This window comes from Coregonus lavaretus, assembly GCF_964263955.1.
Source record: "Coregonus lavaretus genome assembly, chromosome: 37".
Lineage (NCBI taxonomy): Eukaryota > Metazoa > Chordata > Actinopteri > Salmoniformes > Salmonidae > Coregonus > Coregonus lavaretus.
This window is the reverse complement of record NC_140024.1, coordinates 8,490,246-8,508,868: the sequence shown is the minus strand read 5'-3', so window position 1 is coordinate 8,508,868 and position 18,623 is coordinate 8,490,246. Positions and strand designations below refer to the sequence as shown.

The 18,623-nt window shown below is 41.1% G+C and overlaps 2 protein-coding genes across 4 annotated transcripts in view; one reads left to right on the top strand and one right to left on the bottom strand.

Annotated features, from left to right (window-relative positions):
• LOC311111631 (phosphorylase b kinase regulatory subunit beta-like) overlaps positions 1-8,586 on the bottom strand; it is a 67,361-nt gene extending 58,775 nt beyond the window's left edge. For 2 of the 3 annotated variants that reach the window (XM_084154404.1, XM_084154403.1), the window contains exons 1-2: positions 8,508-8,581; positions 1,036-1,122 (exon numbers count right to left, since the gene is read on the bottom strand). In XM_084154404.1, coding sequence (XP_084010530.1) covers positions 1,036-1,122; positions 8,508-8,571 — 151 coding nt within the window. In that variant the 5' untranslated portion in view covers positions 8,572-8,581. Of the gene's footprint in view, positions 1-1,035; positions 1,123-2,828; positions 2,933-8,507 lie in introns of all 3 variants that reach the window. The other variant, XM_084154405.1, reaches the window with a different exon arrangement.
• A 254-nt stretch (positions 8,587-8,840) lies between these two features.
• The window catches only part of LOC311111630 (T-cell immunomodulatory protein-like), a 105,240-nt gene continuing 95,457 nt past the window's right edge, over positions 8,841-18,623 (top strand). Inside the window, exons 1-6 of the mRNA XM_084154402.1 lie at positions 8,841-9,061; positions 9,708-9,792; positions 10,004-10,143; positions 10,305-10,356; positions 10,520-10,609; positions 10,829-10,923. Of these exons, the coding sequence (XP_084010528.1) occupies positions 8,878-9,061; positions 9,708-9,792; positions 10,004-10,143; positions 10,305-10,356; positions 10,520-10,609; positions 10,829-10,923 (646 nt within the window). The 5' untranslated portion in view covers positions 8,841-8,877. The remainder of the gene's footprint in view (positions 9,062-9,707; positions 9,793-10,003; positions 10,144-10,304; positions 10,357-10,519; positions 10,610-10,828; positions 10,924-18,623) is intronic.

The window sequence follows — 18,623 nt, the reverse complement described above, 5'->3', positions numbered from 1 at the left end:
CTCCTCTCAATGAAGTTTTTTTTTTTTGTCTGCCCAATGCAATCGCGAAGTTGTCAACACTGTCGATAAAGGGTTTGGCTCCTGAGACCGTTTGACCGTTTGGAAATAAATCTTAATCACAAAAGCTTTATTAAAATATCAAGTTTAAGAGGAGTAAAACAGTGAGCTGACATTCCCTTTTTATCTATGTATTGTAGGCAGGCCCACATTATTTCAGCCATGCAGGTCCCGTTTGGGACTTTTGGATGTGCGTAAAACCCTCCATATTCTGTGTTGTTTTAATATTATATTCCCACAGAGAGAAATGATGGGGCCTGTAAGTGTGACATAGCCTATTTAAAACAAGTTGCTGTTTTGTTTAGAATTTGATTCGAATTATTAGTTCTCTTTTTAGGCCTTATCAATAATGAATTTAATCTTGCTGATTGACAATGTTTGGCATGTCCATCCTCAGCCATAATGCAATTTGCAGTAGGCCTAGCCTCTATACCAGTGTGAATGCTATTGAAGCCATGCAATTACTTAGAACAATGTGGATTGCAAATGATCTCAAGTTAACCTATTGAGCAAAGATGGGATAGCTCTACATTTTGTTATTTCGTTTCTGTAAGCCATTTAACAAACTAAAAAAGGACTAGCATTGGAATTGGAGTTGATTCCAAGGCAATACATAAAAGACAGTAAATACACAACCTGAAGCAACCATTCATTTCACATGGAGCACGTTCTGATTGGCCAGTGAGGTGCCAAGCCTCAACACACACACAACTTAATTCATCAAAACCTAGACGTTTCGCGCCAGCAACTTTGCTGATAATTGTGATAGCCTATATCGCTACTGCCTGCACTTAGATTTACCATCGCATTAGGTTTGTTAAAATAGAGCCCTAAGAGTAAAATCCAAAATCGAATCCATATTTAAAACATAAATACTGTAAAGCTACTCCCCTAGAAGAAGAAACATAGGCTTGAAAGGACCTCACCAAAATAAGGACTTTAAATAGTAAGTACTTTAATCCTAATCACAGCGCTTACCTGCATTGTAGTAGCGGTCAAGTTTCTCCCATAGTGGCTCATCCTCCCGGTGGAGAATGGAGAGCTTGAGAGGTTCATAGATGGAGCCTGAGGAGAGATAGAAAACACATTTATTTACAGAACATTAATTGCTGAGCCAGAGCTCAATTGGAGGTCATTTTGTTCATGTCTCAGGTGCCTCTATGGTACTTTCCCCACACTCTCTGGAGACAAACACTCCAGACACTATATGTCAAAGAAAGACCCCCATGAACACTTGGGGTGTAGTAGGCTGTAAGACTGATGCCACAAAGGTGTCTAGTTATCAGCACTTCTGTCTCACATCTTCAGAAACAAATGTATTTAGACCTAAATGCTAAACATATTTTACAGAATGGTTTTAGATCATGTTGGTAATGAAGACTTTAGCTACACATGGGATTGAAGAGCAACATCATAAACACATTGTGAAAATAATTCAGTATCAGTCATTTTTTTGTGATTTCTGTCAGAATACAATGAACAGTCCAGGTCACACAAAAACCACAATGCATTGACGCATGCAATCATGACACGGCACCATTTCCAACTCACATTTAGTCACTGCAAATATCAAAACAAACCTCCAGCACGAAGTGTGATTTCATACGCTGAGCACAAATTTAAAATAGAATGGAACTTGCCACCATTTCAAGCTTTCTTCAGAGCCAAGTGAATTTCAGGGGAACCCCATCTGTTGGACCACTATTTCAGACAAATTGTACTTTGGAGTGATTTACATTTTAATGGGATCGACCTTGGGTCAATACCTCAGGTACTGAAAAATCCACATTTCCAGTCAAATTACCATAATTTCCATCAGCTTTTAAGTAGTAGGGACAAAGACATCGCTTTTCAAGATAACTCTGCAAAGGCAGTGTGAGGCTAATATGCAAATGTGGGTTTTATTTAATTTCTACTGAATAGAAACATGGATCGAAGTCTGTGGTTGCTTGGAAAATATTTTGTGATTCACTTTACTGAGAGAGTTCAATATTTGTTAATACTAGGCTTATGAATTGAATACTGGTTAGTATCATTTTCTATTTCCATTAAACAGACAATTGGTTGTACTATATTTGGTGGGAACCCTAGGGAGAGACTGTCAATCATAGGTGCAGCAAAAAAGTATGAAAAACCTGATTACCTGGATCATTTTTAGATACAGTAGTGTATACCCAATTTTATCTCACAAAATCTACCCCATGCATTGAACATAGCCTATTTCCAAGACTGGTATCTTGGTATAGCATCCTGACCAAGCCACATAGACAGCAGTAACAATAGTGTATCACAGCATTTTCAGCATATCATACCATTCACATGGAGCACAGGAGGTTGGTGGCACCTTAATTGGGGAGGACAGGCTCGTGGTAATGCTGAAGCGGAATGGTTTCCATGTGTTTGATGCCATTCCATTTTCTCTGTTTTAGCCATTATTATGAGCCATCCTCCCCTCAGCAGCCTCCACTGAAACTGACATATGATACTAGGGTGGTATAGTAATACAAAACTATGGCTGGCAAGATTAGTCATTGAAATGTATCATTTGGAGTGATGTCATCCTCCTAAATTTCTCATTGAATGATATACAGGTATACACTCGATTGAATCTAGATTTAGTTCAACCCAATTTGAAAGGCTTTGGGTTTGCTTGCTACCTCATTTTGTATTTTTTTTTTACAATTATTTTACCCGGTACATTGACTGAGAACACATTCTCATTTACAGCAACGACCTAGGGAATAGTTTCATAAGCTCAATTCACTACTTACCATATCTTTTAAGTTTCCGAGGAGCTTTGGAAATCTCACATTCCGAGCTGGCCATTTTCAAAAGGTGAGGTAAAGGGCAATCGTCTCTGAGCTAAATTACAAATCTACAGCAATTCACAGGAGGGTTAGTAGAGCGGATTAAGAAATACAATCAATAATGAATCACATAGCAAGTTAATATTTAGTGGCTACAAAACAGACAACAAATGACAAACACAATGATCATTCAAAGATTAGCCTACTTGGAAATTATTTGTATGTTGGCTTAGGATGGTTAAGATGAGTGAACTAGTAATGACGGTTTGAATTAGCCTAATGTCTGAATGTGTCTGTTTTCAAATACAGTCTGCTGTTGTGCTATCCCATAAAAGTTCATAAATGTGTATACATATTTTCATGCATTCATTCGTCAAACTATAATGTTTGTATGAGTGATACTTAACAAATGAAAACTATTATCATGATTATGATGAAGTATTTTTTAAATACCCTACTATTGCATGAGGCCTACCTCTTAAATGTAAAGTCCCCATATTTGGGGACCCCATTTGATTTGTTTTATTCAATTCAGTCTGGTATGAGAACAGTAGCCCATATCAGCCCATATCAGCCCATATCTGCAAAAGCTGAGTGTCCGCGGAAAGCTGAGTATCTTGGCTATTGATTGGCGCCTTCAAATCTTTGGTATGACTTACTACCATATATGGGCATACTAAATTATAAGGGCAGGCCGAGCCAATGACCTCATTTTAAGATGGCTGCTACCTACATTCCGGTTAGCGTTGTGAAGCATAAACAAAATAAACACGGAATATGTTGATACACACCGAAAGCCGGGACTCCACAGATCATGAGAATATCTTATTTGTCTGCCTCTGACCTACCGTTATTGATCACCAGCCCCGAGAAAGTTGTTGTTTTCCACAATGTTTTCACCAAACAGCAAACACCTTACAAGGTAAGCTTCGATTTGGTCTGTGTTTGAGCTATAGCTACATGGGGGGGTATCAAATGAATCCTTAGATCGGTAGAAACAGATCTAGCCTAATGTTATCTGATGAAGTATGACTTAATGGCAACATTGAATGTCCACCGAGTGACTATATCTTTGCACATCAAAAAATATGTTGCCTGCTTATGCGCTTTAGGCACCCATATCCCCTGTATAGTGAAAAATAACTTTTAGGCACATCCAGTGTGCACAAACAGTGCAATTACCACATTCAGACACTTTGGAGAGGTTGAAAGGACACTTGAAATGTACCCTGGATACCCCATAACACCACCACAATGTTTGAGTGAGGTTGATATGGTAGAAATTGTGTTTTTATACTGAACGAATAGCATTTAGGGATTGCAAATATGTAATAGCACTGGAATTATTTAATTTACAGACATACAGTGCATTCGGAAAGTATTCAGACCCCTTGACATTTTCCACATTTTGTTACTTTACAGCCTTACCCTAAAAAGTTTATTTGTATTTTTATTCAGCAATCTACACAAATGACAAAGCGAAAACAGGTTGACATTTTTGCACATTTATTAAAAATAAAAAACAGAAATACCTCATTTACATAAGTATTCAGACCCTTTGCTATGAGACTCAAAATTGAGCTCAGGTGCATCCTCTTTTCATTGATTATCCTTGAGATGTTTCTACAACTTGATTGGAGTCCACCTGTGGTAAATTCAATTGATTGGACATGATTTGGAAAGGCACACACCTGTCTATATAAGGTCCCACAGTTGCATGTCAGAGCAACTGTGGGAAAATGAGGTCGAAGGAAAAAAAAAAATGAGGTCGAAGGAATTGTCTAGAGAGCTCCGAGACAGGATTGGGTTGAGGCACAGATCTGGTGAAGGGTAGCAAAACATTTCTGCAGCATTGAAGGTCCCCAAGAACACAGTGTCCTCCATCATTCTTAAATGGAAGAAGGTCTGAACCACTAAAACTCTTCCTAGAGCTGGCCGCCTGGCCAAACTGAGCAATCGGGGGAGAAGGGCTTTGGTCAGGGAGGTGACCAAGGACCCATTGGTCACTGACAGAGCTCTAGAGTTCCTCTGTGGACATGGGAGAACCTTCCAGAAGGACAACCATCTCTACAGCACTCCACCAATCAGGCCTTTATTGTAGAGTGGCCAGACGGAAGCCACTCCCCAGTAAAAGGCACATGACAGCCCACATGGAGTTTGCCAAAAGGCACCTAAAGGACTCTCAGACCATGAGAAACAAGATTCTCTGGTCTGATGAAACCAAGATTGAACTCTTTGGCCTGAATGCCAAGAGTCACATCTGGAGGAAACCTGGCACCATCCCTAAGCATGGTGGTGGCAGCATCATGCTTTGGGGATGTTTTTCAGCGGCAGGGACTGGGAGACTAGTCAGGATCGAGTATGAGATGAACGGAGCAAAGTACAGAGATCCTTGATGAAAACCTGCTCCAGAGTGCTCAGGACCTCAGACTGGGGCAAAGGTTCATCTTCCAACAGGACAACGACCCTAAGCACACAGCCAAGACAACGCAGGAGTGGCTTCGGGACATGTCTCTGAATGTCCTTGAGTGGCCGAGCCAGAGCCGGACTTGAACACGATTTGACATCTCTGCAGAGACCTGAAAATAGCTGTGCAGTGACGCTACCCATCCAACCTGACAGACTTTGAGAGGATATTCAGAGAAGAATGGGAGAAACTCCACAGATACAGGTGTGCCAAGCTTATAGAGTCATACCCAAGAAGACTTGAGGCTGTAATCGCTGCCAAAGGTGCTTCAACAAAGTACTGAGTAAAGGGTCTGAATACTTATGTAAATGTAATATTTCAGTTTATTTCTGATATTGTTAACATGTTGTGGAAGCCATCTGATGTGTTTCCAGCTCTAGTCATCAATAGTTCACTCATAGCTTGTCAATGAAAGAAGACTTTCAAAATAAAAAAAATAAAAACGGTTATTTTGTGTGTGCTTGATCTTGTGTATTCTTAACTACAGGACCAGTCAAAAGTTTGGACACCTACTCATTACAGGGTTTTTCTTTATTATTACTATTTTCTACATTGTAGAATAATAGTGAAGACGTAAAAACTATGAAATAACACATATGGAATCATGTAGTAACCAAAAAAGTGTTAAACAAATCAAAACATATTTTATATTTGAGATTCTTCAAAGTAGCCACCCTTTGCCTTGATGACAGCTTTGCACACTCTTGGCATTCTCTCAACCAACTTCATGAGGAATGCTTTTTCAACAGTCTTGAAGGAGTTCCCACATATGCTGAGCACTTGTTGGCTGCTTTTCCTTCACTCTGCGGTCCAACTCATCCAAAACCATCTCAATTGGGTTGAGGTCGGGTGATTGTGGAGGCCAGGTCATCTGATGCAGCACCATCACTCTCCTTATTGGTCAAATAGCCCTTACACAGCCTGGAGGTGTGTTTTGGGTCATTTTTTTTATTTTTATTTTTTGTCATTTAGCATCGTCCAAATGATAGTCCCACTAAGCCCAAACCAGATGGGATGGCGTATCGCTGCAGAATGCTGTGGTAGCCATGCTGGTTAAGTGTACCTTGAATTCTAAATAAATCACTGACAGTGTCACCAGCAAAGCACCCCGACACCATCACACCTCCTACTCCATGCTTCACGGTGGGAACGAAACATGCGGAGATCATCCGTTCCCCTACTCTGCATCTCACAAAGACAGAGTTTGGAACCATACATTTCCAATTTGGACTCCAGACCAAAGGACACATTTCCACCGGTCTAATGTCCATTGGTCGTGTTTCTTGGCCCAAGCAAGTCTCTTATTATTATTGATGTCCTTTAGTAGTGGTTTCTTTGCAGCAATTTGACCATGAAGGCCTGATTCACACAGTCTCCACTGAACAGTTGATGTTGAGATGTGTCTGTTACTTGAACTCTGTGAAGCATTTATTTGGGCTGCAATCTGAGGTGCAGTTAACTCTAATGAACTTATCCTCTGCAGCAGAGGTAACTCTGGGTCTTCCTTTACTGTGGCGGTCCTCATAAGAGCCAGTTTCATCATAGCGCTTGATGGTTTTTGTAACTGCACTTGAAGAAACGTTAAAAGTTCTTGAAATGTTCCGGATTGACTGACCTTCATGTCTTAAAGTAATGATGGACTGTCATTTCTCTTTGCTTATTTGAGCTGTTCTTGCCATAATATGGACTTGGTCTTTTACCAAATAGGGCTATCTTCTGTATACCACTCATACCTTGTCACAACACAACTGATTGGCTCAAACACATTAAGAAGGAAAGAAATTCCACAAATTAACTTTTAACAAGGTACACATGTTAATTGAAATGCATTCCAGGTGACTACCTTATGAAGCTGGTTGAGAGAATGCCAAGAGTGTGCAAAGCTGTCATCAAGGCAAAGGGTGGCTACCTTGAAGAATCTCAAATATAAAATATATTTTGATTTGTTTAACACTTTTTTGGTTACTACATGATTCCATATGTGTTATTTCATAGTTTGGATGTCTTCACTATTATTCTACAATGTACAAAATAGTAAAAATAAAGAAAGACCCTTGAATGAGTAGGTGTGTCCAAACTTTTGACTGGTACTGTATGTAACTCCTATCTATCTTCTGATCATTTCCTCATAATCTCCCAGATGTCTTCTTTCGAAATATACCTAGTTTTTGCATGTCAGATGCATGTAATTACACATGAATAGCAGTTACTTTTGGGTATGTCTATTTAGGCAGAAATCTACATTTTGCCATTACATTTAAGAGGTTTTTAATTGACAGCAGGCTTGATTAACCATTGATCATTATCAAAATCAGTATACGAGTTATATGACTTCAGTTTGAAAACATGGACATAGGCAAAGTCCGCATGTGATTCCAATCTCCTCTCCCTCCCCCTCCCCCTCGGCTCGGGGATTCAAACCAGCGGCCTTTCAGTTACTGGCCCAACGCTCTTATCTGCTAGACTACCTGCCATATTTGATCGTGTCTCAATGTAATCAAGGTATGAAATAATTGTTATTTTCAAATACAATCTCTTTCGGCCCCCCGACCATTCGCGCCGACAAAAAAACGTCCCGCGGCTGAATCTAGTTGCCTACCCATGCACTGTCTATGTGAACAGGTTGCCATGTTGGATAATGTAATGGCATCTAGCCTGATAAACGAGGAACATAGCCTACATCAGAGGAGGCTGGTGGGAGGAGCTATATGAGGACGGGCTCATTGTAATGGTTGGAATGGTATTAATGGGGTGGAGTCAAACACATCAAACATATGGAAACCACATGTTTGACCCTGTTACATTTATTCCATTTCAGCCATAACAATGAGCCCGTCCTCCTATTGCTCCCCCCACCAGCCTCCTCTGGCCTACGTGTACATTTATTCTCGTTCAGTATGATAACATTGCTGTTTTATGTAGCCTAACACAAACGACATGGGTAGAGGCAACACCTGATGTGAAGTCCTTAAAATAGCTTCAGTAGCTGCACACTTATAAGCCTGACCTTTCATGCTCATGCATGCCCGTCTGCAGTGGGCTATAGTGGCTATAGCAATGAACTGATATAATGTTTCGTTGGTTTTTCACTCAGGCCATTCGCAGAAGTTTGCAGAAAAACAACCAAAAGGCATGTTACAATAATGCACAGTGTCAAGCAAGTGAATATGTCAAACCTGAACGTTTTTGTCTGGCTTTGATTTCCAGGAGTTTCCTGCCGACATCTGCCAAGCTTGACATGTTGGTTGGTTCTCTGTTTACCAAGTAACAGCACGTTGCGACACTGCTGTAAACTAGGAAGTGCTGATGATGTGATGTCACACCACCCATTTTATTAACATGTCAATAGTCTATCTCCCTCTTGTGCCATTTATGTTATTTACCTTCATACATACGACTAAATAAGCCTGTCGATTGTGTTATTTTTGACTGGTGTCAAACCCCACGCGTTTATGCTTAATGCATTGCTTGCTGTCGTTTCACCATCTGCCGTAAACCAAACGCGCACTGCAGTATTCCAGTTTGTGTTGTTTGAATTGAACAACTATGAAGATGTGGATATTGTTTATCAAGATTTTTACCTTTACTGTGTATTTTGCAGGGCAGTATTCAGCATATGCTCTTCAAGATGTAACAACTGACTTGTTCGGGTCTGAAAATCATGGCACTGTGGCTGCTTTTGGTGATTTCAACTCGGATAAACAGACAGATATTTTCATCATCAGAGAACGTGAGTAGCTAACGTTAGCTAGCTAGCTGGCTAGAATACTGTTCAGTGTTTTGCATTGCCTTTTCAATAGGATACATTTCGTTAGTGAATAAGATAGAAACTTTAGCTAGATACTAGACGAGGCTACTTGAATTAATGACATTTGCTGTGCATGTGTTCCAAAAACTCATAGGATGCTAGATAATCTAGCTAGCTAGCTAAACCCAGCTGTTAGTGCCAGTGCTGTCAAATTGTCTGGTAAGCAGCTAGCTAGATAAGTTAGCTAGTCATGTAGCTAACACAATTATTTACAATTTGCTCTACTACATTGACTAATAGGGATAGTACATATCGGGTGCCACTGTCACCTGCCATGGAAACAGAGACAGGAAATGCAGAGCAATGAAAACAGTGATGACGTAGCAATCTATTCTCTCAGCTTTGAAAAGCTGTTTGTTGTTCAATGCAAAACCTACATTACAAGACACATTAGCCTAGTAGCTAGATTGAAACAAAAACATAAAATGGTTATAGCTCTCTCACAATGAATGTCTTTCAGTGAATTTGTCACTGCATTGTTGATATGGTTATGTGACTGTTCTGTGGTGACTATGAAAGTGATAATTGTGTGCATTTGTTTTTATTGGATATTTCATTGAACTTTCAGAATCTGAGTTGGTGATATTCTTGGCTGATCTAAAAGCCCCATACTTCAAGCCAAAAGTACATATCCCTAAATATGCTTTGCCCATGTAAGTTTCTGATCTTATTCTCTCAATTGTTCTAGTGCACACACCACTTCTCATCTTGAAGCATCAATAATTCCACATTGTCCAGTCAAACTCTGTGGGTTAGGGTAGATTGGCACAATATGATTTTAACTGTCACTGAGAAAAGCCCTATGCTGTTCTTTACTGGCTTATGTCAACAGCAGGCACTCAGTGAATGTCTTTCCTCTTTCAGCAATTTTATCATAACTGGTGTTGTTCCCGGAGACTACGATGGAGATTCTCAGATGGATGTGCTTCTTACAGCTCAGCTCAAGACCGAGGCCAACTCGAATACAATGGTTTTTGTATTCTGGGGAAACAACCAAACCCTGGGTAAAATTGTAGCTCTATTAGGCCTAGATTCAGGCTTATGGAATACAAAGTTTGAGGCTTGTAGAAAAAAAAATACTGTACTCTAACACAGTCAGAAAGTTAACTTCTGTTAACTGTTATTAAATAGCTAACTGATTAACATCTCTTATCTGGTTTTGCAGATGGGCAAGTTGACCTTAATAAGACATTTGTGGACCAACCTCTGATAATGGAGTAGGTTATGCATGCAACATTTTAATTTTACAAATCACCCGTAGCAGTTGTTTTCTATGATGAGATTCCATGTCAGCAATATTGTTTTCCTAAACTTTGTCCTATGATCTTGCTCATGAGTTGGGAGTTTTGACGTTTCTATAAATGAAATTCTCTTACGCAGCTTCAATGGGGACATGATTCCAGACATCTTTGGGGTTATTGCTGGGGTTTCTGCTGATTCCTCCACTGAAGTCTGCTATCTTACTGGAAGGTAAGGTGGAGATTATAAAAGTGACTCAATGCTTTGCAGTCCCCATATACATTATTTTATTTTACATTATTCTCCATGTCTTGACAAAACTCAATTGCAATACATTTAAATATTGTAGATATATGCAGTGTTAAAAACACTACCTTTGTTGGTTGGTTCTGTGTTTTTTCAGAATGTCTGCTTAGCACATGAATCATGTGTTGTTTTCTTTCCCCATAGGAACGCAGTGTGGCAGCCAGCTCTTAGTTCACCTCTCAAGATGCGTATTCCTCATTCTAATGCTTTCATCGACCTAAACAAGGATTTCACCGCCGGTGAGTAGGCAAATATCCTAAATGGGTTATTGGAACCTTGCATTGCCAGACTCAGTAATCTGGCATTAGAGACAGGCTGGATGGAAGCTAATTGAGAACCATACCAGATTAGATTATTGTTGTACATGGTGTGTGTACTGCTGGTGTGCAATATCTTTTCCATTTCTTCAGCAAGATTGGAGTCTGTAGACTCACTTTCTACAATGAAACATATGGACAGTGTGGCATGGCAATCTAATGGCTGTGTGATCAGTCTCTTTAGCATTAGCGTCGAGAGTAGTGAGTTAATTCTGGGGAATTGGGCACTCTTCTGGAGCTTGGTAAGTAGATGCTTGTATAAATGGTCAGAATCAGTGTTTCACATACTGTATACAAAAGCAGGGAAGTTGAGTCTGTTCTTGGCAGCCCATCCTCTTCTCTTCATATCCTTTTGAATTGATATGATGTAGTAACTTGCTAAAGATTTGCCGTCTCTATTGGGATCAGTTTGTGGGTTACTTTGTGCTATTCCACCCTTAGAGAGAATGTAGGCCTGCTAGGGCCAGTATGGCAAAAATGAAAACACGAAGCAGACCAAACTCGAAGCACTCCAAACGTGTGCTATAGCTTGGAAAATAAATAAATATGACTCTGGATGACAATATAATGTTTGTTTCCAACATTATGGTTGTTTTCTTAAAGAAGTTAAATCCGCTTTGTGTTTTGTTTCCTTGCCACGACACTAATGAGTATTGCGGTACTGGTATCGTCCCGGCCCGAAGGCCTACTCTACAAGTTTCATGAGACAGCTGGGTAGATGATCTGTCTAGGCAATTATCACTTTTTATTTATATTGTGTGGAACACAAACTTTCTCCTAAGAGTTCCTTAAGCTCCAAACAATTGGATTAAAATTAAATATAGTTAAACAATTTTCAAGTTGACTAAGAGAGAGAGGAATTCCCATTTTCCTCACCACTGAATAAATATATCGGCTTCTTCTTGTTTTACTGGCTTTCTCTTTTTCCACAAAATGCCATTCGACAAACCTGTCACTTAGACTTAAGGTCCTGAAGTTTTATATATTTTTCTCCCAGGAAGTTAAATCTCATATTAAGACAATCACAGAGAATGTTGTCGTGTCTGACCTACGGCAGGTATCTTTTTGGGGTATTTGCTTACTGAGCTGTGACAGTTTAACCAGAGCATAATCATTCATATTTAAGCTGCTATGGGATTAGAAAGCATAGTCCTTTGGACACGCCATCCCACCTGGAGAGAGTATCTTAAAGGTTAGACTTCCTTGCTAAATCACAGACAGTCTATGTTGGTTTGTTTTTTTCTGTGCTGGGGTGAGGATTGGAACTGTGGGTGTTGACCACTTTTGTAAAATGCAAACAGGAATGTTACAACTCACAGGTTCAGCCAGTCAGTCAGTTTGAATGACTGCTCGCTGGCTGTTTCTCATATTCATCTTGTGTAAGAGGCTGCAGACTAGAGCATCTGTCCTAGGGGGATGTTTGCCTAGGTCTACAGAGAAGCAGAGCCCTGAGCCCCGGGGCACAAGTCAAGCTGGCAGGAGCCTGTCAAGAGTGCCGCACCCAAACCAGGAGGCTTCCCTGTCGCTGTGGAAACACTTTGCTGTTTCACTGATTGGCAGTCTGAAAAAACAAAACAGCTGTAGAGAAAATTGCTGCAGATTAAAAACAGCACAGAAATGTACAATGATATGCTCCTCTGCAGCGGGTGTCTGGTGCAGCCGCGTTTAGCTGTGAAGAGCTTAGCGTGGGAGTGAGGATGCTGCTTTTCAGGAGGAAATGGCCTGGTGAATTAGAGCTCGGTGTCTTTCCACTGCACCTGCCTGCCTCTCTAAGCATGGGGAGACAGGGACTGGGACATGACTGTATAGCCTGTACTAGAGGTCAAGAGAGTGTGCAAAGTTGTTCCCATGTTTTCCAATACCCAATAGGATGCATAGAAGAAAGCCGTTACAGCAAGTGGAAAATGATGTTCGGTTGTGTTATGTTGGAACATTTTAAGTGGACCTCATCTGGTTTGGACCACCACTTGCTATCGTTGTGGCCTGGTCAGCAGCATCACAGAGAGGTATTTTATTAGCATGCTTCCTATTCAGGGATGATCAGAGGAGGGTCAGCCCGTGTCGCAACTCCAATTTTAGTTGTGTTTAAAGCTGCAAACATAGACAGCCGAGCTGCATCCAGTGACCCTCTACCCACGACTCCTTTTAAGAGATCTGAAATTGCTTCCTGTTCAATGTCAAGGCCTCATTTAAGCTGTAAATTGGACTGTCGAGCAGCCACTGTCCCCCTCTACAGTATATCACATGGACAGTCTGTAGCATGTCTCATCTCTCTCTTCCACTTCTGTTGTTTTCTGTTCACTCCTCCTCATCCCCTATCTGATATATGTTCTGGTAGTGTGTTAAGATGAGCAGCTTGTGATTACTACAGATGGTTAAGTATCCCTGTAAAAATGCTCCTAATTGGCTAATTCTGACACACAGTGGTGGGTTTACTGCTACCAGGATCATCAAGTCAGCAGGGCTGACACAATAAGACGAGCAATGGATGCTTAACGTGACAACGAGCTCCAGTAAGCCTCTAGCATCACATAACAACCTTGAAGGATTTTTACATTTCATTTTGTTTTACTTGGTTATATTTTACTACAACGTTGAGATTCCCTGGGGTCGGTATCAGTTTTATATCTCAATAATGGTTTTGCTATGCCGGGGAATAGGAATGTGAGAACTTATTAGGAAAAGGTGGTAATTGCCAAATAATTATAAATGTCATTATGCACAGAGACACTGAACCGATACTATCATATGGCTTGTCGCTAGGCAACGTGGCTTTGCAACGCTCCCCGCAGCATCCGTTTAGGAAAGCTTTTTCCAGTTCGAGAGAAGTTGATTGTTGGTGTAATTTAAGGGAAGCAGATTTGCCTCATCAAGGCTACTGGAGTGGGACTTCATAAAGAGATTCAGTCATTGCAGAACTTGACGATTTTAACAGGCATATTTAGTCGTTTGGCCTGTTTTGAATCACTCTGTCACATTTTGCATGTTAGAAGCATTGCGTTGCTTTTTTTTCATACAGAATCATTTCTGGTTTGCGTAATATTGAGTAGGCTACCATATGTTTGCTAAGTGTTTGGCATAGGCCTACCTATTTTTAAAGATCTACTGTAGGCCCACATTAAGTATTCATTACATATGCTGTAAATTAACATGATATAACAGCCACAGATTTTATACAGATACTGCAATCATGAAAGGATGAAATTAGCCTATATCTCATAATGGTATTGTACCGACTCGCCCTTAACATGGAACAGTACATTCTAATGTCATACATTCTACACTTGCTTCCCAGTGTTCAGTACTAATTTGAATAATTACAGAATTAAAACGAGCACAGTGTGCTAGTGAGGGACCAGGCTTTGAGGTGTAATGTTTACACCGAGTCTCTTCCGGAAAGCTGGCAGAGTATCAAACATACAGTACATTTGTTTGTATCAGTTTGTATAGAAAAATGAATACATAAAGAAATAAATAAATAAAGCATCTCATTTCTCACTGATGTACTGTAAACAGTATGTCTGTGGTCTCTGGTTGTGCTGCTGTTTCCAGTGCAATCCTCTTATGTGTAGTACTGTCCCCCTCCAGGCTTATAGTGGTATATTAGCATAATACCAAACAGGGTTCATCCATGTAGACCAAACGAACAGCAGTATCTGCCTGAAGCTTAACACTAAATTGTTTGAATAAATCGTTTTTATTGAAAGATCTACTGTATGCATTCACTCAACATGGAAAGATGTAACTGCTCTCTCTGTAAGTAAAATATTTGTCAAACCCACACAGTTGTTCTGATAAAGTAGCTTGAGGGGTGTCTGGAGCAAAGCCATGTTCACTACAGGAATCAGATAGGTTTGGAAGTACACACTCTCTCCGACATGGGCACAATAACATTGCTCACATAGGCCTACACGTGTACGTAGGCTACTCTGCACGGATGGGCTTCCTAAGCTTGTTACAGGACTTCGGTGAGCAGTTACACGCCAGTGTATGAGGAGTTGGCGTAATCCCCCATAATGCACCTACGTTGTTCCCTTAATGGTTTATGAGATTATTTCTCCTCAGAATAGCATATTTCCATTTTCTGGTGCCGTTGTGTCATGTTTGTGAATGAGGTGCTTTGGGTTGAAGGCACACTGTGTATATTGACAGGAATTGGCTTATGGAGGGTTTATTTATGGGATTTCACTTTTTTCTGCCCTGAATTTCATGCTCTTCTCCATGCTCTTTTTTGCTTCATGTCGGAAGCTCACTTTGATGGAGTCTTTTGGGTTTGTTGCTAACTCGTTTAATGTCAGTTACACAAACAAGCTGAATGGGGGAAAACATTGATACAATATGGTATTTTATTTAAGATATGTGTGTCGGCACAGTCCAGCTCTCGTGCATTTTTCTCTGGCCTGTATAGTTGCATCTTTTAATGTCACGCCTAAATACTCCTTTGGGCTTTGGCAAGTTTTAAATTGGTCGTTTCACGTTCTGATCACCACCTCCCTGCAGAAGACAGAGACATATTTTATTCAAGCTGGCCAGGCAGTCTGTATCTCTCCCTTCCCGTCTTCCTTAATGGGACAATGGGTTGAGTGTTGGGTTACTGTCCTTGAGAGAAAACATATAGCCGTTTAGTGCGGAGAGTAAACCTCTGTAACTGATGACTGTCCATGTCCTGTCCTTGCTCAAACAGTAATCATTGGAGCATAAATGCCTGCCATTTTCAGCAATACAGAAATGATTCATTTAAATGATTCAAGTAAATGTCAATTTTTCATTTATCCGGTTATGCTGGCTGCATTTTGTCTGCGGCTGTCATCAGAATGGCTATTTGGTTGTCATCGATTCAGCATGGCTGACGTTTCAACCGTTGCCTGCCTGGTGTTCGGCAGGTCTGAAATTAAAACGATTTGTTTTACCCGGCACCTGAGAAATAATAGATTTGAGCACTCCACTGTGAGATGAAGGTCTCTTTCTAGTCCCTTAGAGATGTACCCTGGATCGTCATGTCACACAGGGATCTACTCTGGGATTTAGGCCTAGCTGTTTTTGCTTTACCTCTTGTTTAGCCTGTATTTCTCCTGGGATCCTGAATTTGATCTACACCAGTACTTTTCTTCAAGGATTTTGTGTCAGTGCAGGGATTCGGTAGCTAGAAGCTACAACCCCTCCGTATCTCCCTTGCTCTCACACTGGAAGACTCCCTATGTCTGGTGGTTGGGGTATCCATTTCACTAATGGCTGACATGACATTTCCTTTATAATGTCAAAGGCTTCTTTCTCCCGTGCAACAGCAGAAACGTGGACTGGAGTAGGGAGGTTAAAGAGAAGAGAATGCATGAAAAAGCAATTGACAAACAGATGAGAACAGAATGGCCTATCTCAGGGCTCTGAATATTTAGCACCCGCACACAAACACAATTATGACTTAATTTTTGCCTCATTATGGGCTGCCTAATTCAACCCATGTTTCCCTTCTGAGTCCTCACTCGTACACAAATTGACATCCGGCCTCCAACCCCTGGACAGAGAAATGAGATCAAACTCACTTGGCCCTGCATGATCCCATCTCCTCTCTGGCCTGAGGGGTGAAGCGCTCTCCGCCCTTCTCTGTTCCCCTCCGTCTGTCGCTGAGCAGGGAATCGGAGTCACAGCTTGTTTGCTGAGTAACAGTCTAACAAATATGCTGCTCAGGGGCATTAAAGCCTATGGAGAGGGGGAGCCTAAAAGCAACCCTCTCCTCTCTCAGCTAATGGGAGCGGGCGCAGCAGTGATACCTGCAGACAGATGGGGCTTGGGAGGTGTCTGGATTCATCGGACACTAATGCAGAGGGGAGCAGAGGAATGTCATGTTTGGTTAACAGCATTACTGGCACAGGGGCTGAGGAGGCTCTGGGCTTTAGGCAATAACCACTGGTTAAAATCAGTCAGGGTAGAGATAGGCCTTACTGTGTAGCTGCGCTAATATGCTTTAACTAGCTCGAAATGCAGTTGGCCTATTGATGCAACTTGAACAGTTGCATCATTCTGTAATGGGATGCTGTGATATCTTGTAGATTGGTTATTGGTTGTTACTGACTATTATGCACTTTGTATTATTGTTCTCATACCTTACCTTATGCCGCACCATTCATGTAACTATTGTTGTCAAGACAACCTTTTAACTGTATTTTTCCCCATTGGAAAAACTAAGAAAGAACAACAGTATGATTATTATTATTTTTTTTTTTATATATATATATACAGTGGGGGAAAAAAGTATTTAGTCAGCCACCAATTGTGCAAGTTCTCCCACTTAAAAAGATGAGAGAGGCTTGACATTTTCATCATAGGTACACGTCAACTATGACAGACAAAATGAGAAAAAAAATCCAGAAAATCACATTGTAGGATTTTTTATGAATCTATTTGCAAATTATGGTGGAAAATAAGTATTTGGTCAATAACAAAAGTTTCTCAATACTTTGTTATATACCCTTTGTTGGCAATGACACAGGTCAAACATTTTCTGTAAGTCTTCACAAGGTTTTCACACACTGTTGCTGGTATTTTGGCCCATTCCTCCATGCAGATCTCCTCTAGAGCAGTGATGTTTTGGGGCTGTCGCTGGGCAACACAGACTTTCAACTCCCTCCAAAGATTTTCTATGGGGTTGAGATCTGGAGACTGGCTAGGCCACTCCAGGACCTTGAAATGCTTCTTACGAAGCCACTCCTTCGTTGCCCGGGCGGTGTGTTTGGGATCATTGTCATGCTGAAAGACCCAGCCACGTTTCATCTTCAATGCCCTTGCTGATGGAAGGAGGTTTTCACTCAAAATCTCACGATACATGGCCCCATTCATTCTTTCCTTTACACGGATCAGTCGTCCTGGTCCCTTTGCAGAAAAACAGCCCCAAAGCATGATGTTTCCACCCCCATGCTTCACAGTAGGTATGGTGTTCTTTGGATGCAACTCAGCATTCTTTGTCCTCCAAACACGACGAGTTGAGTTTTTACCAAAAAGTTATATTTTGGTTTCATCTGACCATATGACATTCTCCCAATCCTCTTCTGGATCATCCAAACGCACTCTAGCAAACTTCAGACGGGCCTGGACATGTACTGGCTTAAGCAGGGGGACACGTCTGCACTGCAGGATTTGAGTCCCTGGCTGCGTAGTGTGTTACTGATGGTAGGCTTTGTTACTTTGGTCCCAGCTCTCTGCAGGTCATTCACTAGGTCCCCCCGTGTGGTTCTGGGATTTTTGCTCACCGTTCTTGTGATCATTTTGACCCCACGGGGTGAGATCTTGCGTGGAGCCCCAGATCGAGGGAGATTATCAGTGGTCTTGTATGTCTTCCATTTCCTAATAATTGCTCCCACAGTTGATTTCTTCAAACCAAGCTGCTTACCTATTGCAGATTCAGTCTTCCCAGCCTGGTGCAGGTCTACAATTTTGTTTCTGGTGTCATTTGACAGCTCTTTGGTCTTGGCCATAGTGGAGTTTGGAGTGTGACTGTTTGAGGTTGTGGACAGGTGTCTCTTATACTGATAACAAGTTCAAACAGGTGCCATTAATACAGGTAACGAGTGGAGGACAGAGGAGCCTCTTAAAGAAGAAGTTACAGGTCTGTGAGAGCCAGAAATCTT